The sequence below is a fragment of the Sciurus carolinensis genome, chromosome 9, assembly GCF_902686445.1.
Source record: "Sciurus carolinensis chromosome 9, mSciCar1.2, whole genome shotgun sequence".
NCBI classification, from domain to species: domain Eukaryota; kingdom Metazoa; phylum Chordata; class Mammalia; order Rodentia; family Sciuridae; genus Sciurus; species Sciurus carolinensis.
In genome coordinates, this window is record NC_062221.1 from 60,266,370 (window position 1) to 60,289,302 (window position 22,933).

A 22,933-nucleotide genomic window follows, 5' to 3' on the forward strand; every position below is an offset into this window, starting at 1 on the left:
ACCAAGAGGGACGCATAATATAAACTATACACTTTGAATGATAATGACGTACCAATCTAGGTCACCAGTTGTAACTAATGTAGCACTATGGTGAAGGATGTTGATGATAGGGGAGGCTATTCATGTGTGGAGATGGGGTACATGGGACATGTCTGTACCTTCTGCTCAATATTACTGTGAAGCTAAAACTTCTTCAGAAATAGTTGAAAACGATTACTGTAGCTACTGTATTGTAAGTAGAATATTGGAGAACAAAGGTGGGAGCAAATGGAAAAATTAGATGCTGTTGTAGTAATCAGGCAAGAACTGATGTTGAGTGGCTCATGCCAGAGATACACTAGGTAGGAAATCTTTGAGTCTAGAAGTACTTTGAAGGTAGAGGCAACAAGTTTTCCTGATAAAATAGATAAAGAAAGTAACATGAAGACTCAAGATGATAAAACTGGTTTGGGAAAAGAAGACTGGAGTTAAGTTTGGTCAAGTCAAGTCTGAGATTATCTACTGATAACCAATTGGGAATGTGTTATGGTTGAGGTGTCCCCTACAAGCTCATTTATGTGACAGTGCAAGAAGGTTAGAGGAGAAATGATTGGGTTATCAGTCTTAACCCTCTCAGTGAAGTGAACTCCTGATGGGATTAACTGAGTGGTAAGTGAGGGTGAGTATGGTATGGCTGGAGGAGGTGGGCATTAGTGTTGTGCCTCTGGTATATATATTTTTATCTGGATAGTTAGTCTTTGCTCTCTGATCATCATGTGAGCCACTTCCTTCTGCCACACTCTTCTGCCATGATGTTCTGCCTCCCCTTGAGACCCAAGGAATGGAGCTGAGCATAGACATGTGGACTGAAACCTTTTCAACCATGAGCCCCCAAATAAACTTTTTCTCCTCTAAAATTGTTTTGATCAGATCTTTTAGTCACAGCAGTGAAAAATCTAATTAAAACAGTATGTCAATTGTTCGGTATAAAAAAATTGTCAACTGAATACCATACAAGATATCTGGTGTATATATATATATATATATATATATATATATATATATATATATATATTCCCCAACCCCCGCCAAGACTGGTCCCTTCTGATGGTCACAGCTGAAATGCCACTTGAAAAGATCTCATTACTACTTCTGCAGTCAGAGTCCTCAATGAGAATAATGATATCTATGCCTAAGTTTCTTTCTATGGAACTACAATAAAAGCCAAGCCTTGAGAGCAGAGAAAGACTGGTTTCTGAAGTACACATTCACGCAAGTAAAATGGTGGTCTTCTCCTTACTGTCCTCATTGGCATTAACATGTGCTTTTTCTTAAGCAATATCCTTCTGCTTCTGTCTACACTTTCTTTCTCCTCAGATCGAGGAATAAGACTTCTTGGACTGAGACTTGTAATCTTTACCTCTCCTTCATTTAATCTTAAACTCCAAACTATTTTCCTTACTATTCTCTCCTCACTCCTCATGCTAACTCAAATATTCTCTTTCTGGTTCTAGGAATGGACATGTCTGAATCTCTACTTTGGCCATTGTTAAAGTATGATAATTTTATTGACTCTATCCTAGGGGAGAGGTCTGATTAAGATGGATATAGTGGGGACAAGAAGAATGTGAGGAGTAATACAGTAGAATCCTAAACAGAATGGAGTTGATTCCTAGCACCTGATTACTGCCAATTTGAAAACTAATGAAGAACTATCAACCTGGTTGTGTAGCATAATATATGTAATATATGAAAAGTTCACTAATTCATTATTAAAACATCTCCTTAACCAAAATTATTTCTCTACATCCATTTTCTCAAGTACTTGCTTGTTTTCAGATTATATTAGTAGGTCTCTAGGAATTCTCACTAAATGAAAGAATTGCTCCTAAATTTGATGTTTTGGAATTACACTTTCAGTTGATAACCTAAATCTAAAATTGGCTTGTTTTTGGAATTTCTTCATATGGGGGTGGAGGACCTAATGTGTCAAAATGTGGAACAGGATACTGTTCAGGGTTTTGAGTTTGAAGGTGACTTCCAACAGTTGAACTCACAGCTGCTTCTGTCCCTGGAAAGAAAAAGATGGAGATGTGTCATCTTTCTAGACAGCATAAAACAGAATTACACAAACTGCCTATTGAAATCTGCCATTTTTCTTTGTCACTAGGCAGCAGAAAATTATTTGTACACTTGAGAAAAAATTCACAACCATCTTGATTTCCTAGTGATAGTTCAGTCACTATAGCAAGAAAATTTCCTTGAATGAGGTGATCATATCATCATTGACCAACCCATCAAGAAGTATTAACAATTTTATAGCTGAAACTAGAAGAAATGTTCTTTTTCATAGAATAGAAAAGAGGATTCCTCTAAACACTAATGGCATTTTGGCTAAAACTCCCATCATGGGAAATGCAAGTCTCATTAGAAACATTAAAATATCACTTTTAAATTTCATTTGTACCTACTTTTGCAAATTGCAAGTAATGCAAAAATCACTTTAAACATTTTCTTGTAATATTTAAAATGTTAAGTTTGCATTTAAAGTATATTGCACAGACACATTCTAAAATTTAAAAAACATACTTGTAGATTGTACAATAAAGTCATTACATTATCAAAAATAGACCTTTTCTTCTACAAACTGGTAAACTTGAGAGACCTTGAATTTATTCCAGTAACACTTTTGGAACGCTGTTAGTATTTTTTTGAAAGACTATTTTTGAGTCACACAGGAAATCAATAGTAATATTTTATAACGTTTTCTCTTTGTATACATTTTTTTTTTCACCTGGGTCTTTACCTGACTTTGAATGATTTTGATTGCTTGTTCCCAAAACAATAGTTACCACCATAAATTTAACTTTAAAGAAGTCCTTGAACTAAACCCAGCTCTTAGGAGTTTTTGTATATTAAATTTAACTGGAATGCAATTGTACCTATTCATTTACATATTGAGTATGACTGACTTTTGAACTACAGTGACAAAGGTGAGTAATCCTTTCAGAGACTATATGAATTGCAAAACCAAAAATACTTTATCTGTCCTTTAATAAAAGTTTGTTGACCTTCCTCAAATAATTATGATTTGGTACCACTGGGAAGATTCCAAAGAACATGGTCCAATTATAAAATAAATTAAAAATGTGTTACTTATTAGGTATTAGCTGCATCACTCAAGTCCATATGTAGATTACTCAAAATGATTACTTGGGTGTGGAATGTCGATTTAGAATCATGGATTTTCATACATTAGTATTTGCCTTATTTCTTATCTTGCTGGTCCTTACAGCAAAGTGTAATAATTCAAATATTAATATGGTATATGAAGGGTAGAGCTATACTTGGAATATTAGTCTCACTGGTTGATTCAGCAATTTTCTTAGATAGTTATTTGATTATTTAATTGAATAGTCCACTCCTAGGCTATTACATAATATTTATTTACCCAAGCTTTTTCTTGTACAAAAAAATGATAATAATAGTGTCTACTTATAAGAAAGTACTGCCATGTTTAAGGTAAATTCTGACACATAATAATGTTTATTATTATTATTATTATTTCTATTACATATCAAGAGTTTTACTATGCTAGGAATATACATATATTTTCTTATTTATACTGTTATTTCCTGATCTTCTATTTTAATGGCCAAATAATGTTTTCATAATTATCATTTTGAACAAAAATCATAAAATAGAAAATATCCTGGAAAAAAGTCATAGACTTAAACTGACACCAGCTGTGTGTGGGGCTTGATCATTGGTAAAAAGTACTTATCTAAGTAGTTCCTGCCATTGTGAAACTTGTACTGAACACTGGTTATTTTCCTGGGAGACTGCTCAAGGTATAGTTAATATAAAGTCAATGGTAACTTCTATCTGGAAGTGGTTGCCCAGTTGATCCTACACATTTATTATCTTTGCTAATTTACTTCTATTACAAATGTTGTGTTTCAGGCAACAGGATTTTGACATTGTGCTCTGTGGTTGGAAAGTTTTATTATTTCCTTACTACAAATTTGGCTGTTGCTCTTAAACTTATTATGAAAACCACAAGGCATTTGATTAATAAAGGTAAGTAAGCTAATGTACTCAGAAAGCTTTTGAAAATAGAAAATATATCAGTTTTTAATTTTTTTCAAAATATGTTTATATATAATTCATGTGATGGGGAATGGGAAGAGTAGGCATTATTTTTGTCTTTTGTAAAGTTAAGAAACTAAGATAACTCAATTTAAAATGCCTACAAGAATCCTACAGTATTGCCAGAACTGCTGGCTAAGACATTAGAGTTTATTGCTTAATTTTGTAAAACCTATATATTTACCACTGAGTTTTCATTGCCAGAATTCATGTTTCCCACATTATTAAGAATAATTCCAATAGACTTGACTTATTTTAACATGTCTTTTCTATTTCTTCTCTTTTTCCTTCTTTATCTCATCCCTTTATCATATATGGGAATCATTTTCAAAGGTATGAATTTGACTTATAGTTCTACTGGCTAATAACCATACTGCTTAGTCTATAAATGTCTTCATCTTCTCATCTGTAGAGTATTTCAAATGATGGTAGGTGCCTCAAAGAGTTGTAGGGAAGAATAAATGAAATTCAAATATCAAAGACAAGGCTCACAGTAAACGCTCAATAAATGTGAATTAGTGATATTATCATGTCCTTTCTTTAAAGTGTATGAATGAAACATTCCTTCTTTCCCTATGTAAAAAAAATCCCAGGCTATTTACATGCAGAACATAAAGTATACAGAAAAGATCTCTAAAGGATCCTAAAATGAACAAATCCTGGGAGACCAGAGGGCAGAAAGGAATACAACATGTAAGACCCTCCTTCTTGCTCACCTCTCTCCAGCCTCCTTCCTCTCTCCAGGTCAGAGCACTCATATTTAATCATGGTCGGAAGAGCAGTATCTCTATTTTCTTTGAAATAAAACAAAAGAGAATATTATGAGACTGAACACTAAAGAAAGAAATTCAAGAAAACCTTAGAAGATGGAAAGATCTCCCATGTTCTTGGATAGGAAGAATTAATATTGTCAAAATGGCCATACTACCTAAAGTGCTATACAGATTCAATGCAATTCCAATTAAAATCCCAATGATGTACCTTACAGAAATAGAGCAAGCAATTATGAAATTCATCTGGAAGAATAAAAAACCCAGAATAGCTAAAGCAATCCTTGGCAGAAAGAGTGAAGCAGGGGGTATCGCAATACCAGATCTTCAACTCTACTACAAAGCAATAGTAACAAAAACGGCATGGTATTGGTACCAAAATAGAAAGGTGGATCAATGGTACAGAATAGAGGACACGGACACAAACCCAAATAAATACAATTTTCTCATACTAGACAAAGGTTCCAACAATATGCAATGGAGAAAAGATAGCCTCTTCAACAAATGGTGCTGGGAGAATTGGAAATCCATATGCAACCGAATGAAACTAAACCCATATCTCTCACCATGCACGAAACTAAACTCAAAATGGATTAAGGATCTCGGAATCAGACCAGAGACCTTGCATCTTATAGAAGAAAAAGTAGGTCCAGAGCTTCAACATGTCGGCTTAGGACCAGACTTCCTCAACAGGACTCCCATAGCACAAGAAATAAAAGCAAGAATTAATAACTGGGATAGATTCAAACTAAAAAGCTTTCTCTCAGCAAAGGAAACTATCAGCAATGCAAAGAAAGAGCCTACAGAGTGGGAGAAAATCTTTGCCAATCATACTTCAGATAGAGCGCTAATCTCCAGAATATATAAAGAACTCAAAAAACTCTACACCAAGAATGTAAATAATCCAATCGACAAATGGGCTAAGGAAATGAATAGACACTTCACAGAAGAAGATATACAAGCAATCAACAAACATATGGAAAAATGTTCAACATCTCTAGTAATAAGAGAAATGCAAATCAAAACCACCCTAAGATTCCATCTCACCCCAATTAGAATGGCAATTATCAAGAATACAACCAACAACAGGTGTTGGCGAGGATGTGGGGAGAAAGGTACACTCTTACATTGCTGGTGGGGCTGCAAATTAGTGCAGCCACTCTGGAAAGCAGTGTGGAGATTCCTTAGAAAACTTGGAATGGAAACACCATTTGACCCAGCTATCCCACTCCTTGGCCTATACCCAAAGGACTTAAAATCAGCATATTACAGAGATACAGCCACATCAATGTTCATAGCTGCTCAGTTCACAATAGCCAGATTGTGGAACCAACCTAGATGTCCTTCAATTGATGAATGGATAAAGAAAATGTGGTATATATACAATGGAATATTACTCAGCCATAAAGAATGATAAAATTATGGCATTTGCAGGCAAATGGATGAAACTGGAGAATATCATGCTAAGTGAGATAAGCCAATCTCAAAAAACCAAAGGAAGAATGATATCGCTAATAAGTAGATGATGACACATAATGGGGGGTGGGAAGGTTTAGTGTTGGGGTTGGAGTTGGGTTTGGGGAGGGGGGCAGGAATGGAGGAAGGAAGGACTGTATAGATGGAAGGGAAGGGTGGGAGGGGAGGGGGGGAAGGGGAAAAAATGGCAGAATGAATCAAACAACATTACCCTATGTGGATTTGTGATTACACAAATGGTATGCCTTTACGCCATGTACAGACAGAGAGACAACATGTATCCCATTTGTTTACAATTTTATAATAAAAAAAAAAAAAAAAAATGACTGGCCAGACAAACTATGACTATTCAGACTTGGGCATTTGGCAGATATTGTCTTGAAAATGAATAAAATCAGTATGTCACTTTAAGCATTTGTTCCAATAATAAAATTTGAACTTTCAAGAGAAAAAAAAAAGAGAATATTATGTGTAAATTGAGAAAGAAATGGGGTCAGGGAAATTGGATAGTTGGAGGGCAGCATCATGAGCGACACTAAGTCTGAGAAGATAAGCCACAGAGTGTCTCCCTGGGCGCTCAATTTGCTGCCTCCTCAGGAAAGGCAGGGGACCTCTAGAGGGCTGAGGGGACCCAGCTCCAATCCAGGACTATATGGAAGGAAAGCAAAAGTACCCTGATGTAGATTTTTATAGTCATTTGCTACTTTTCATTAAAACATAGACAAATAGTGGCAGGGTCACTCGCCTATGCTCTTTTTAAATGAACATTACATTGTTTATTTAGCTCAAACTCAATTTGTCCTTTAGTTATCTCCTTAACTCCAAGCTTATTTCCCTTCATTGTCTTTAAATGGCTACTTCCTCATTAATATGGGCTTTTATTCAGCTTTACGACCTTATTTTCACTGAAATCTTAACTTTATCCTTGTTCTCAGTGAATTAAAGTAAGGACAACCTTGTGTTTTTTAACAAATTTTAAAACTCCATTGATGTTACATTGCTTTCTTTTCAAATACCAATTTAATATAAAATAATATGTCAAACAAACTAAAATTCTCTTTCTTTCTTTCTTTCTTTCTTTCTTTCTTTCTTTCTTTCTTTCTTTCTTTCTTTCTTTCTTTCTTATTTTCCTTTCATGACTGGGGTTTTGCTATGTTGCCCAGGCGGGTCTAGAACTCCTGGGCTCAAGCTGTCCTCCCACCTCCACCAGTCAATAGCTGGGATTTCTGCTGCACACCACCATACCAAGCATATTTCTCTTTTAAAATCACTTATTATTTCTATCTGGTTCACTCTGTCTTATAGTCCTTGATTCTTTAAAATGGTGTGTTATGATCACAAATGATAGAGATTTTGGACATGCATGGCTATATAAGAATTTTAACGATTTTCTATTTTGCTCCTACCTTTACTAAAAACTTGGATAGATTCCTTTAAGAAATCTTTCTGCAGCCCAATGTGAATTTTCACTCTTCATTTCCACATTTATAGGGGGCAAATTTGTTGCAAATGTGTTTTTTATTGAGTTATCACTTGGGAGGAATTCCAAGGGCATTATTAAAATAGGTAAGGTACTGAAATAATTAACCATTGAAAGAAGAACTAATTTTTATCCCTAACATAGGTGCTGGAAGAAAAAAAAAAAAAAAAACCACCCAGTACTAGAATTGTTAGTGTCTAATGGTGAAAGGAAATATACAAGAAGATATCAGGAAGTACCTCATAGCTGATTCATTCCAGAATATGTAAAGGCATTGAATGAATATTTTGGGGGATTGAAGCAGAAATGGAAAGGAAAACTGTGTCCAGGAGATTAGTGGGATTCAGGTGGGGAGAATGAAAAGGAGTGGGGAGGGACTATTTTAGCAGATTCTAGAGCTAAGTTCAGGAAAAGGAAGTGGGCCTAGAGCAGAAAAATAATAGACAACTGCAGGTCTTATATAAAATAAATAGATTTTAATCTTAGTCCTTAATATACAACTTCAAATTAAGATTCTTCTCCTCTTAGCCCTAATCTTTGTCTTTGCCTACCTTCTTGACTTTATTTTGGTCTCCTCCTTCTTTATTTGACAATAACTTCTCTTCCTCTTTAACCCCAAAGGAATGTGTAATAGAGCTGCCATAATAAAGTGCCATAGACTGAGCAGCTTTAATTTTAAAAAAATGTATTTTCTCACAACTCTGGAGAGCAGATGTCCAAGATCAAGTGTCAGCTGGGTTTGGTTTCTTCTGAGAACTCTCTTCTTGGCTTGCAGATGGACAACTTCTCCCTGTTTCTTCACATGGTCTTCTCTCTGTGCCTGCGTGCTCATCTCTTCTTAGAAGGATGTTAGTCATGTTGCATTAACATCTACCCCCAATGTCCTCATTTTAGCTTAGCTTTTTAAAGATCCTACCTTCAAATATGGTCAGCTTTTGAGGTACTGGACCTTTAAACTTGAACACATGAATTTAATGGGGTATAGGACCCAGCCCATAGCAGAGGATATTAGGGGGATTTTTTTTTTTTTTTGATCTAGGTAAAAAAGATCTCCATCATGACATATGGACATACAAAGTGATAACTGAGTGAAGTGTCAGAGTATCTTCTATTGAACCCAATGACTATTTAGAGGAGTCCTTAAATATAGAATCTACCATTCAAGAGCATATATATTATGAAGGGAAGGAAGATACAGTTATCTAAGCACTGAACCAGCAGAATACTCTGAAAAGGGTTAATCACTACTGGACAAGAGCATGTTCTTGGGATCTAAGGTGTTTGGCTGAGTTCCCAAGAACATTTTCTACACCTAAAATCTCATTAAGATATTGAGATGGGCTGGGATGGCAACACCTTCCTTAAAGACCTTTTATAAGGATGACAAGTCAAGTAGTTACTTTCTTCTCTTCAGCAAATTTTTTTTTTATTTTAAATATGGAATGTTTCAAGAGTTTGCCTGTCATCCTTGCCCAGGGTCCATGCTAATCTTCTCTGTATCATTCCAATTTTTGTATATGTGTTGCTGAAGCCAGCACTCTTTTTAGTATTTCTAATCAAGATAATTGGTAACCTGACTCGTGTAATGTTAGCATGAATTGCTATTGAGATAAATTGTCTATTTTATATATTGTAACATTAGTAAAGTTCAGTCAACTCCAACCTTTGATATTCAGCCAAAATTCTCCTCTTGACTCTTCTCATTTGAGGGCAGCTTCCATGAGATCCTGAGGGTCAAACCTTTGGTCCTTACATCAGAGGTGCAGGCACATTTCAATAAATATGTTCAACAAATAGTGATATAAAAGTGAAATAACTTGTGAAGAAATAGAATGAAGGACTGGGAAGAACCCAAGGTTAATATATCAAATCTAGTGACTCCTTTAAAATGTTCCAAATAATCCATTTCCCATATTCTTTATTCAGGAGGGAGCATTCTGTGTCTAAGAGATAAAAAGAAGACCATAACCTCTATTTCATATTCTAGTATATCACTAGTGTCATTCAAGAGATTTCTCATTTTTCTCTACCTCTTTCAAATAGTGATTGTGAGGAAAACTCACAGGTACAGCCCCATAATTCAGTGTGTGATCGTGTGAACCCCTCAGGTACTGGACTCAGTGTCAAGCTAGGAGTATTGATGAGAATTATGAAGGCAGGTTTGGGCCCTCAACCTCTGTCCACAATAAGATCCTGGAGTGGTTCTCTAGCTTCCCTTTGGAGAGCAGCTCCTTCTTATAGAAATATTAGGTAGGAAGAAACATTTGTCTGGAGAGGTGAAGGTATAATGAGAATCCAGTCAGCAGAGTAAACCCAGTGTGGGTTCAGGTTTTCAACTCCCTCAAAATATCACCTCTTTGGAATTTATTTCCAACAAGATTTGTTGAGAAGACTCTAGAGATCATAGAGAGCACCACCTCTTTAATTAACCTTTTGTATTCTTTTTGGGATAGGAAGAACTGGAACACAAAAACATTAACTCTGGGGCAACAGCGAAACTGTGAATGGCTGTTAGACCACTTCATAGCCATCTTGAATATCCCTCAGAGAGGATGAAAGATGGGCAGTGTGTGTGTGTGGGGGGGGGCGGCGGGGGTTAGATAAGCTGAAATCCAACTCATTGTAGGAAAGAGAAAAGATAAATGATAAGGGGTAACTGAGCCTGTGGTCTCCAAGATGGACAATAGAAGACAGCTTTATAAAAGAGTTCATGAGCAAAATATGACCCAGAAGCTGTATCAGTGGCATTGGGAGGAAAGGATAGAATGAGGACAGAAATAAATATTCTAGAACCCAACCCCTACCATTAAGGAATCACTACATGGAAATATCTGGATATTCAGAATCTGAGGCTATACTCGGTGTACAGGGATTCAATGGCTAAGCCATTTGTGTATAACCTAAATTTTCATAGTCTCTCTACCCACAATTCTGGGTGATTTTATGTCTACTGGTTGACTTACAGCAGACTATATGTATATTAACTCAGAAGAGTGAGAAAAGTAGATAAATCTGCGAAGAGAAATAACAACGACTTCCAAAGAGAGAGAATATCATAAAACCTCAACCTACCACTTGTAAGATGTAAAATAAATTGTGACCATATTATTATTTTGAAAATTCAATTTATTTTCAAGTTTTTCTTGTTTATAATGATTTCAGAATAAAATGGAGCATATGACTGAATGCCTAGGACTTGATACTATTATGTGTTTGTGGCTGAGGCACTGTATCAGCCTGGACTCCTGGTTTACCCAAGCTCAAGAGGATGCACAAAACCAACATGTAGGAATAAGAAAAGCATTAGAGGAATAGGACACATAAATTGCTGTAGACATTGTAGCAGCATAATTGAGAAACTTAAAATTAGAAACAAACTTTTCTCTTTAATTGTTCAAGGTAGTCTAGTGGATGGTTCTTCTTCAAAGTGAAAAATGGGCTAAGATAGAGAGTAGCATACCTCTTTTTAGAAATGCAAGTTCAACTGGAAGAATTGTAATTGCATTTTTAAACTATCTGTAGTTCAATGATGAAAATAGGCCAAAATTATCATGTAGATCCCTTTGACATATTTAACAAAAATATTTTGTTAAAAGATCAGTGACCCAATTACCCTCTATGCTTTATGGAAAGTGTTTTTGATTTTAGGAGAAAGATTTATTATCACTGGAGCATTTAATTGTCCTTCTGAAAATAACCATTTCCCAAATTGATTATGTCTTGTCCTTGTTATGAAATAACTTTTGGGGGGAAAAAGTCAATAGTAAAAACAATCACTAAATCTTAGAGTATCCAGTTTTGAAGTTAAAACATTTTAGTTTATTTTTAGCAAGCACTCTTGGGACAATTGCAGCATATGATGTAGTGCCTAAGAGAAAAATTCTCATAGCACTTTTGGAATGAGGATGAAGCTTAACATGAAGAAATAAGCTAATGATTAAAGAAATAAATTATCAAGTATAGCCTCCCAGAAATCAGTGGTAGTTTTTTCTTTTGTTCATTTTCTATTTATAACTAGGGTTGGAAGTTACACACAATCTCTAATTTCTTCATTTATTACAAACCTCCTCATGCAAATTGAGGCATGGGAGAGAAGCATGGTTTTGGGGGGTAAAGATTGAGTACAGGCAGGATCAGGATGCTGTCAGTATTTCTGGAGAAAAAGGGCATAAGGATTGGTACACCCCTGTTCAGTTACAATGATTTCACACTCTGCGTTGGCAGCAGACAATCTGCAAAATGTGGTTTAGTGCTACTTCAGATGGGTTAAGTGAGTCATAGCTAAATAACTAACTATGAATACAAGTTGCATAGACTGATGTCAAAAGCTCAAGAATATTCTTCTGCACTTTAGATTCTATCCCATACTCAACTCTGAGTCAGTTCCCTGAGACAAATCCTCTTTCTTTTGGGCTTTCCCTTTTTCTGATGTTTTCTCACTTAGACTCTTCTCAATGCATGCCTTTGGGTCTACAATAAGCCATGTATTGTTCCAAGTTCACTGATTGACTTTGCAGAGGATAGCTTCTCAAGGTTTCACAGAGAAGTTCAGAAGTGTGTGTCAACTCACCATAAATGAGATCCAAGTCTCCAACAGCAAAAACAGCCATGGTGCGTCTTGGGGAATCATTTTGGGGTCTCTTCAGCCAGCACTGGAGACAGAAAAGCACCACTCCACAGAGAAGAGACACCAAGAAAATCAGCAGTAGGGACCTGATGCCAAAAGTAGCCAGAAAGGAGTGAGGTGGAGCAAGCTAAGACTTTCTGTTACTACTTGAAAAGTGGTCAGGGTCTCCGCTAGACTGAGTGCTGAATCCTTTAAACAATTTCCCACTACCATAATTGCCACTGGGCCTGGAATATTGTCTGCCCTCAGAGAGGCTTGATTTTACCAAGTGGTGATAAATACTTCATCCTTGGAAATTGGAGGACTATTCTAAAAAGCAGTGTCTTGATTCCTTATTTATTTAACTAGTTAAATCTTCCTTTCCTTCAGACTTCATCCATTCATTCAAGTACTACTTTAGCAAGTGAGGTTAAGATTAGGGAATTCATAGGAAGAAAACATAGAGTCTCTTTGTTTCAGGAACTAATCATCTATTAGAGCTGATAATTTGAAAGTTGGAAAATATAAAAATCAAGATTTAGGAAGTATATCAACTGTCTTAAAATTTTTGATGAACTATCTCATAAAAGAGGTAACTGCTTATTTTGATGGCTTTTATTACCAGAAGTAAAATCTGTGGAGTCATTTAGAAAAATTTCAAGAGAAAGAATATTTTGCCATTAAAAATCTCCATCTTAGAAATATATTATTAAAAATAAGTAAGTTCCCTGTCACAGAAAGTGTGTAAGTAAACACTGGTCAACCATCTAGAAGTGATGTTTCTGTAGATACTGATGCGCATGACCCCTAAATATCCTTAAGCTATGTGATTTCATGTGCTGTCTGAAATCATTTAGGAAAATGGTATGCATAGTTCACCAAATGTTTTATAAAACAAATTGAGAATATCCTTACCAGATGTACCAGTCATTAGGGTGTTGATCAGTATAATTTACACACCTGGTGATAAAGGAGAAGCAGTAAGTGCTAGAATGCTAGATGGCTAAAGCCTATGTCTCTGGGGCCATAAAATTTTTACTCACCACATCCCCACATCTGTTTCCCTAGAACAACTGCCCATTTATCTCTACCACCCACCCCCACCTACTCCTAGCACAATTAAGTGTGTAAGTTACCCTGTGCCCACTCCAAGGCATTGAAAAGGTGGGACAGTTTGAATCTGCTAGACATGCAAACAGATGACTTCACTGTAATACGTTTGATTCTAGAGTTAAAAATAATATTGTGCATCAAGAAGATAATGGCTAATGTTTTAGGGCCAACATGTTACAGGTATTAGGCAAAGTAATATTACCATTCTGTTGATCAGACATCTAGAATACTTACCATTCCAAATTCTCCAGGGAAGGTTTATAATCGCTGCTAGATTTTAATATCTTGGTAGCATAGCCAGCATTGGAAAATTGGTTGCTTTCTAGTTCAACAACTGGTAAGGAAAGAAGTTAGGCTAGAAGGAAAATGAAGGCTTGTGGCCACGTTATCATCCCCAAGAAGAGAAGCTGACCTCTTAGTTGGAAGGGTCAGATCATTTGTGTGTCTAGGCACAACTCAATCATTCCTGAGGTATTTTGAAAAGATCACAAAAAAACGAAGTTCATATGGGTTATACTCCTCAGGAGTAGAGGTATATGTGTTGCTCTTGGCAGTCCTTCATATGCCTGGCCTGGTGCATTGAGTGTTATGTCTGCAGAGAGACTTCTTTAAGACTTCATGTATGAATACTACTAAGGTGTCTTGAACATAAACAGGGGAAACCTGTTCATCACAACCTGATAAGCTTCAGAGATAAAGCCATCCTTAATCATGTCTTTTTCAGCCATTGTTAAAATAACACTTAGTATTTCTCAGCTTAAAAGTGCTCAGAAACATCCATTAATTTATTGCTTTCACATTCATCATTATACTAGTCAGAAGTGACTTTCTAGTATATATCAACTTAGAAATTGTGCCTTAACTTTGAAGATAAGTCAGTTGCTCAGACAGCAAGGTCTTTATTTGCTTGATTTTGTTACTCCCTGTTTTTTTTTTTTTTAGCACACAGAGAGTTTAGCAAAATTCTTATGTACAAATGCTGATTGAAAAATGGCAACTGAAGTACAACTTTCAAAGGCATCTCAGGACAAGCGACCATTTGCAAAGGATGTTAACAATAATTCAAGACACATCTTTTAAGGGAATATTACTTAGTCATAGAAAAAATGTAGATTTATATTTATAATTGAAAGTATTGGTAAGAAAAACAGTTTAGAGAGCTCAGTCCTGCACTGCATATATTTCTTTTACACAAATGCAATGATTCCACCAAAATAGCTATTAGTTAAATATAAATATAAATATACCATCAAGGTTAAATATAAATGTACAATCAATGCTTCTCTTGAAGATTATATTATAAGGAACTTTTTTCTTTTAATATTTTCATGTTGTTTGAATATATAGGTATTGCTTTAATAATCAGAAAGTATTAAAATATTATATTAAAATATAAAAACCTTCAAAATATAGTATCCAATTTAAGAGATGAATATAGGAGAATTTTCATGGTTTCTTGATCAAATAAAAAAGTTAAAGGTTCTCATTTTTGAATCTTGACATCTAAGATCATGACTAAGAATGTGGATTACCTCATCTTCCTGCACATATAAATCTCTACTTCTCTATTTTTAAATTTAAAAATAGCCCACATAACTTAAAGTCAATTTAAATATTGTGCCTCATTTTATTTCATAATTCTCATTTATGAGCCACTCAAGATTGTTTTCAGTTCTAACAATAACCCAAACTTGACTTATTTCACTTTCTCTTTCCTAGTCCTGTGCACCCTCTGGTGGTGATTCTTGTAAGTAATAAAGTGGCCAAGAAGAACTTAACTGGAGAAATGGAGTTATTATCAATTACAAAAATTCTGACATATATCATGTAATTCCAAGAATTATGTCATTTATCTCATTCTAAGGCTTTTATACACTGTACAATTGAGATCCAGAATATAAAATGAAAGTGTTCACTAGTTGTCTGAGGAACTTAAAGTAGAATATATGTCTTCTGGCTCCACATGCATCCTTCTTTCTCACCATTTCACCATTTTTCCCATTTCTTTCTATATGGATCTTTTTTCAGAAGTTTCTTTTTTCCATGCTGGGGATTGAACCCAGGGACTTGTGCTTCCAACACAAGCACTCTACCGACTGATCTATCTCCCCAGTCCCCCATTTCTTTCTAAAATTCAATTTTTCAACAAAAAAAAATTTGAGTTCTTAAAAAAGGTAATTTCTGAACTGTAACAGCATTCCAATTATTCAAATTTTAGATGCAATATCTTTAGAGTAGGAAAAGTTTATATTTTTAAAAAATAAAGTTATAATTCAAGGGTTGCTCAAATTAGAATGCTGATATTAAAAAGAAAAAATAGTTTTCAGGGAGAAATGAGAGCAGAATAGAATGTTTAAGAAAGACGTTTGAAATAATCAGAATCCTCTAGAAGTTGACGGTGGAGATAATTTGGATCTCTATGAGAACAAGGGCCCTTCTTTACTTGGATCTTGTGGAAATGATCCCTGCTCTCTATGGATGGTTAGACTAGTTGGTCTTTATTGTTTTTCTCGGTGCTGAGAGTCCAGGCAACCAACCTCTGAAATTCATTAATTACATTAATTCAAGAAGAAGAAAACTGAAGATCTGCTCCATTTGCTCCTCTCTATGATGACCCAGCATTTTTTTATGGCAGGCCTTCTTGCAAACCAGGTGTATCACTTCATGTGAGGTAATTCACTTTAGAACTCCCAACACTGTAAGTTAGGGCTACACTATTATAATCCTCCTTTTATAATTCAGAAAACTAAGTCACAGGGAGGTTAAGTAACTTGTCCAAATTAGCATTACTGGAAGTGGCAGAGGTTTTACACACAAATGGTCTGGCAGTGGAGCCACGTCCATTACCACCATGCAATACTACCACTGGGAGCACTAAAACTCAGCTCTAGAGTGTATGGAGTGCTAGCCAAATGCATCCAATATCCTACATTCCAAAATGCTTTAAAGAAATACTGAAAATGCAAAAGCAAAAAATAAAAAAAATTATAAGTGAGAACGTGGAGAGTATCACAAGAAGAGTATCAGACACAGAGAATGAGCCAAGAATGAGATCAGTTTGTAAACTAAAAGTAATAAATCCCATATATAAAATTAGAACTGAACTCCAGATCTGGCTTAAGCTTTCTAGCAGTTAATAAGATGAGAGAAAGAATTGGTTATATATTTTCCTTTGAAATGAACAAAACAAGCAGCATTACTCATCACATGTACAACTATTTCTCCTATAGAAACCAGAGAAAAATTCAAACTCTGGGACTTCATAAAGAGATCATTGTCAATAATAAGAACAGTGTTTCCATAGTCTTAGGGTAAATAAAGTAACAAATTTCATGTTTCTTTTTTCTTTTTAAATAAAACTACTCCTCAACATAAGCCAATATACAATTCAGGCCAACAAACTTGTGTTTGGGATTTATTAAAAAGGAAAGTAGTAAGTCATGTCATTCAGAAACTGGTGGTAAATTGCATAGGATCTAGGAAACTGAATGGGCTTCACGTATTTCACCAAGTTTACAACGATTAAATGTTGGACGTACAATATGACTTTGTGGTTAAACTTCTGGGTTCAGAATTTAGAGTCAGTCGTGGGTCCACATCTAAGCTCTGCCTCTTCTTTGATTCCCTGCTATTGAACTAAATATTTACCCTCACTGGCCAAGTAAGATGGTGGCATGTCATTAGGAAATCTGTTAACAAAATTAATTTACATAATCCTTTATATACATATTATGTATGTTTTGTAAATCACTACCTACATACGTGCAAATCAGTGTAACTGGTTATTTATCTGGAGAGGAATGGATGAAAGGGATAGAGGGGTCATATCATGTTTTCTTTCATTCAGTAAATTTCAACATTTAAATTTTGTGCAAAGTGAGGCAATGTATTGCTCCTCCTAAAAATTCAGTTATAAAAATAAAATGAGTAGGTCATAACACAAAACTAAAAGACTGGTGTTTGAAAACAAATTTAAATACAACTAATAATAGATCAAAATTTTTTGAACATTGAATATGTACATAAATCATTTTGAACAATTATTAGGACACAGAAGTGAATTAATAAAAAACAAAATTATTCCTGGCTAATCAGAGATCCTTTGTCCCTCAAATATAGCCTCCATCAGAGCAGCTCTCACTCCATCTACTTTTCTCTTTTCTACTCCCTTGCATTCTGATCCCTCTCTGATTTTGTGTACATTTCGTGAGTGAACTTTGGGCAAGTTACTGTTCTTTTATGTTTCTCATTTCAAAAGAACATTCGGAGTGGGCCATCTCTGTGCTTCCTTTTACCTGTCATCTAGTGGGTTTCTGTTACTCTCTTGAAGTGTTGATAAAGGATGAATGTATACTCTCTTGGACAGGTAATGGGTTTTAACAAAGATAATGACTCAGATCAAAGATACAATCCTAAACTGAAATTCTCTTGGACAAATATAGGTAGAGAAAGTGAATCCTGCTTGGGTGTGGAACTTTTACTCTTTAAGGAATCAACACACTAAAGAAAAAAAAGAAAAAAGAAACCAGTACACATTGCATTATAGACTAATCTAACTAACACTATCTTGCATACAAAATTGAGATATTGTGTCTACCTTCAATACATTTACTTACTTTACACTACTTCACTATGCTTTCAGTCACTCTCTTGTTTTGTCTTTATTTCCTACTAATTTGTATTTTATTTGAGACAGTTTCTAGTTTTTACGCAAAAGGAAAATAATGATAATACAACAGAAAATTAGATGTAAAAGTTTAGATGCAAAACTTAGATGTAGCCAAAAAAAAAGGTCAACTGATACCTAAGTATCAGTTGAAGTTCTGTTTTTAGTTTATTATCTCTCTGGATCTCAATTTCTTCACCTAAAAAGGAGACCAGTAGCTTCAGAAGCTCAAAAGCAAATATAAACAGTCCCTCAATGCTGTTTTTCCCTGTCATTTTGATTAGAGAATTAGAGTAGACATTTAAGATATTTTCCAATTATAAAAATCTTTATTCTATTTTTCCGAGTCAAAGACAGAAAATGAGGAGGCAGGATAAGGGTAACCATGAAATCCAGAGTCAGGGAAGCATACAATCAAAAACTGTCATGTCACAAATAGCAAAAGATAGAACAAAATGGCAGATCGGAAAATAAATGCAAAGAAACAGCAATGAAGGGTAGTGCAAGCACTAAAAGGGGGCACACACTTAATAAGCAGGTTGTTAACAAGACGATGATTCTCCAGAAACTGGCAAATGACTCCAGAGCCCAGGAAAGCCCCATTTGGCCCGACTCTTACTTTAGAACCAGTGTCCATAGACCTTGGCTTTGAGGGAAATAGACAATGATAATTGAAAGCAGCTGGCTGGCAGAGAGTGTAGCAACCAGAAGACAGCACTTGGCAGGAGTGCTTTTCTGACACTTGCACTAAGTCACAGTGCATTACAGTTATCATGAATCATTATCAGCATTATTAATGGCACCTTCTCCCCACCTCCCGAATAGAATTCTGGGAACCATTAAGTCCACGGCACAAAAAAATGAGAAAAATGAGTCAATTATTCACATAATTCATATCAAAAATCACTTTGAAATGTACACATAATACAGGTTAGAATTGGGGTTCATTTGCTGTCCAGTAAATTGTCACCCATCATTGCCATGACCTATGAGTGTGAATGCAGCTGCAGAGGAGGGGACATCGTGATGATTCGCTCATGCACTTAAAGTACCCTGGATGCCTCAAGGGAGGGGAAGTCAGTGACTGAAATTACCGAGAAATAAACTAGGCCCCTTCTTTATTTAATAAATCAATCTTAACAAAAATTACTATTAACAAATCTTAACAAAAATTTAGAAAAATTGAGCCATCTGCATTTAAAAACGTTTTGTGTTTTTCTTATGTAATTATCACCATCCGTCGAAACTCTTTTGGGGCTTTTTGAGTGACTTTATCCTTTTTGATTCTTTGAATCTTTAAAATGCTAAATGAAAACAAGAAATCTCTTGCTATTTACTTACATTTCATTTTCTTCACATGGCAGATCCGAGAGCACCAACTGAAACACATGTTTAGAACAATAAAATCCAAACATCTCATCAGTCTAATCCTTTAATACGAGCAGTGCCTAGAGACAATGTGGGTTTACATCTTTCTTTCTTTCTTTCTTTTAATTAAAAGCTCTGCTGCATAGTTTATTGTTGGTGTACAGAGTTTTAATTGAAAAAATTTCTCTGGGGTCTGGAGGTGTAGCTCAGTGGTAGAGAGCCTGTCTAGAATACCAGGCCCTGGGTTTGATCCCCAGCACCGCCATAAAACAACAACAACAAAAATTCTCTAAGTAGGTTTTTAAATTCTGCAGTGACAGGAGATGAATATTGCAAACTAGATTCTTATCCTATAAACACTATAGATGGATTTGAAAAGAAGTTTTTGTTTTCTCTATAGGCAGATTTTGCTTGCTCTAAAGAGCTTTTGTATGCCTTGCATTTTTCCCTTTATTTTCACATTCAAGGCAGAAGAAAGAGTTCATTAGTTGTGAGTAGTGTTTTCATGCAAAGGAAGCCAATTCCCAGTATGTGGAAACGTAAGTCAAACCTATTTGCATTAATGGGTGTTAAATACATGCATGAAGGAGTGACTTTAACAGGTCTAGGTCTGAGGTCACATGACATTCCTGATGAGATTTATAATCTTTATCAAAAAAGAAGGAAGGTAATAATAACTTTTAAAAGACCCAAACCCTTAAGCATTCCATCACAATTGTCTTAGTTCTCTGTATTGAACCTTATAGGTTATAACATTGCAGGTCTGCAATTACAAGGGAAGAAACTATTTCTCTCTAAAGACTTTGTGCGTGTGTGTGTGTGTGTGTGTGTGTGTGTGTGTGTTCCTTAAGAACTGGAACTCTTTCTGTGTACAATAAAAAAAAGCAGGGGAACTTTAGATTATGTAGAAGGAAATGAGAGGGAGGGGGATATGAAAAATGGTGGGATGAGACAGACATCATTACCCTGTGTACATGTATGATTACACAAATGGCATGAATCTACATCATGTACAACCATAGAAACGAAATGATGTACCCCATTTGTGTACAATGAATCAAAATGCAGTCTGTAAAAAAATTAAAAGACAAATTTTTTAAAAAGCCTTAAAATGTCACTTAAATGTAGTTCTAAAACTGGGCCAATGAGGTCAGTGGAAGCATGTATTTCACTGGACTGTAGCATATAAGTACAGATAAAAACTTACAGAATTTAAGGTGATAGACCTGGGAATTTTGTATGAGATATGTATTTCCTCCCTTAATCCCAAATGCTTCTTCTTCAGCACCTTGTATCTACTCCACCAAGTTTATCTGGGTAAAGAGATGTGTGGAGTTGCAGATGGAGTCATGAATTGGTCATCAGAGAGTATGGTAATGAACAATTTATAAGCACGGAAAATGAGTTGCATTCTCTTTTGCTAGAATGCTGCAGATAGATTTGCATACTAACTGAGAGGAAAATGAACATTCAAATTTTGTCCATAAAGAAAGTTTATTTATGAGTAAATGAAATCATTTGGGATCTAGCTTAACAGATAAACAAATAAAGCCAGCATTTCAAGTCACATCCTAGTCTTCTTTGCATGCTGTGCCCGAGTATATATGGTATTTCATTTTTACCACCTAACTGCCAAAGCATTAGCTGTCAGACTCCCAGGTTATTTTGAAATGGTGAGGGAAGTTTTAATATACTTTAGACCTAAGTCTTTCAGATATATTGCTTTCAAGTAACACAGATACAGTGATGCAGTTATTGGTCAGAAAGAGATGCTGGAGCGGGGGAACCAAAATAAACCCTAAATGTTTTTGTCTACATCAGTCAGCATTTAAAAAATGTTGAGAATCAAATATGGTTGCAGGCAACAGCAACATTTTTTTAAATTAATCTAGCCATGGCACCTTTATCTGTGCCAATAACATTTTTGATGTTTTGAAAATTCACGGCACAGCAAAGTGAAGTAAAGGTTAAATGTGCATCATATTATTTCAATAATAAGAATAGAACTAAATAAAGAAGATATGTACTGAATGCTGTGGATGTTCTGTTTGCCATATCTTCAGTCAACAAATAAGTCATAAGATGCTGATAACACCTTCTTAAAGGAACCATTTAAAAATAGTAGTTAAAATGCCTAAAGAACAAATCCATAGCAAGTCAAGTCCTCAGAGTACTTCAGAAAATTTTCCTGAAAGAGAGAGGGTTACCTGGAATAGTGAAAAGCACCAGGTTCCTGTTGAGATCACTGAAGTGACATTGAAAGATCTGGATCTTGACATCCTTAAAGGACAGTCTGCTCAGAGATGGTGCTTTGCTGACTCTGCTAGTCTCTCTTTCTCAGAACTTGCTAGCTTCTCCATGCTGTGCTTCCTTCCAGAGCATGCATTAATGATGGCTCCTTGTGACTAATCAAGTGCACACTGGAAAAGAATGTTGGGTGCATGATCTTGGGTACTAAGAGTTTAAAGAATTTTAGTTTAAGGTCAGAACCTTGGTACTGTTTGTCAAGGCCCTAAAAGTGAGGGTTATAAATCCTGACCTCCAAAGCTAGCTGACTGCTTAAGTTACTTTCAAGTGCATGCCTTATTCCAGGGAACTTGTGGGATCTTTTTAAAAACATAGAATCTCATACTGGGAACATTTATTCATTTTTCTACCCTTTATGTGTCCTCTTTGCTCTTCTTTTCCTATCCATCATTATCAGAATCAGGTCTAACCCAGTCTTAAATTTATAATTACCAGACTGGCAAATTCAAAATTCAGTAATGTAGCAGGAGGGGCTAAATATAGAGAAAAACCTTTTTGTATGTAACTGGGAAAACTATACAAATTTTTGGAAAAACAATTGGAATGTCTATCAAACTAATAAATGAATGTACCCTTGGGCCAAGGATTCTACTTCTGTTGCAGATAAAGGACATCTACAGAGATTAGGTGTCCACAAATGTCCTTGTGTACTGGTTCTTGCAAGTGTTTTAAACATGTCACTCTGAGTAGGAGACATGAATTTATTAGAAAGTATAGGAAAAAGAGAAAAAGGGGATTCTTTGAAGGGAGAAAGTGCGTCCTTTCAGAGAGGAGAAAGATAGCACCCTCCTCCTGAACTCCAGTTTTATTGGGGATCCCAGGGAATTTTCCAGAGAGTCCCACACCACTCCAGTTCTTAACTTTTGATTGACAGCAGGTTTGCATTAGAATTTTAAGTCCCCACTTCATAGTCTTACCCCATGAAGGGAAGATTTTATTATTATAATGACATATTAAGATCTACAGCAACACTGAGTCACCTTCCCCCCTGGCTGACTTGCTCTAATCGGAACTTGTTC

The 22,933-nt window shown here is 35.5% G+C and overlaps 1 protein-coding gene and 1 non-coding gene across 2 annotated transcripts; both read right to left on the reverse strand.

The window, feature by feature from the left end:
• Positions 1-1,913: 1,913 nt before the first annotated feature.
• On the reverse strand, positions 1,914-21,886 carry Tmem207 (transmembrane protein 207). The gene is made up of 5 exons (XM_047565476.1): positions 21,815-21,886; positions 19,581-19,618; positions 13,376-13,420; positions 12,425-12,567; positions 1,914-2,050 (listed from the first exon to the last, which is right to left on the reverse strand). The coding sequence occupies exons 1-5, from the start codon at positions 21,884-21,886 to the stop codon at positions 1,914-1,916; spliced, it is 435 nt and encodes a 144-aa protein (XP_047421432.1).
• On the reverse strand, positions 9,286-9,392 carry LOC124993894 (U6 spliceosomal RNA). Its single transcript, XR_007110408.1, has one exon. It is a non-coding gene; the product is annotated as a U6 spliceosomal RNA (small nuclear RNA).
• Positions 21,887-22,933: the final 1,047 nt, after the last annotated feature.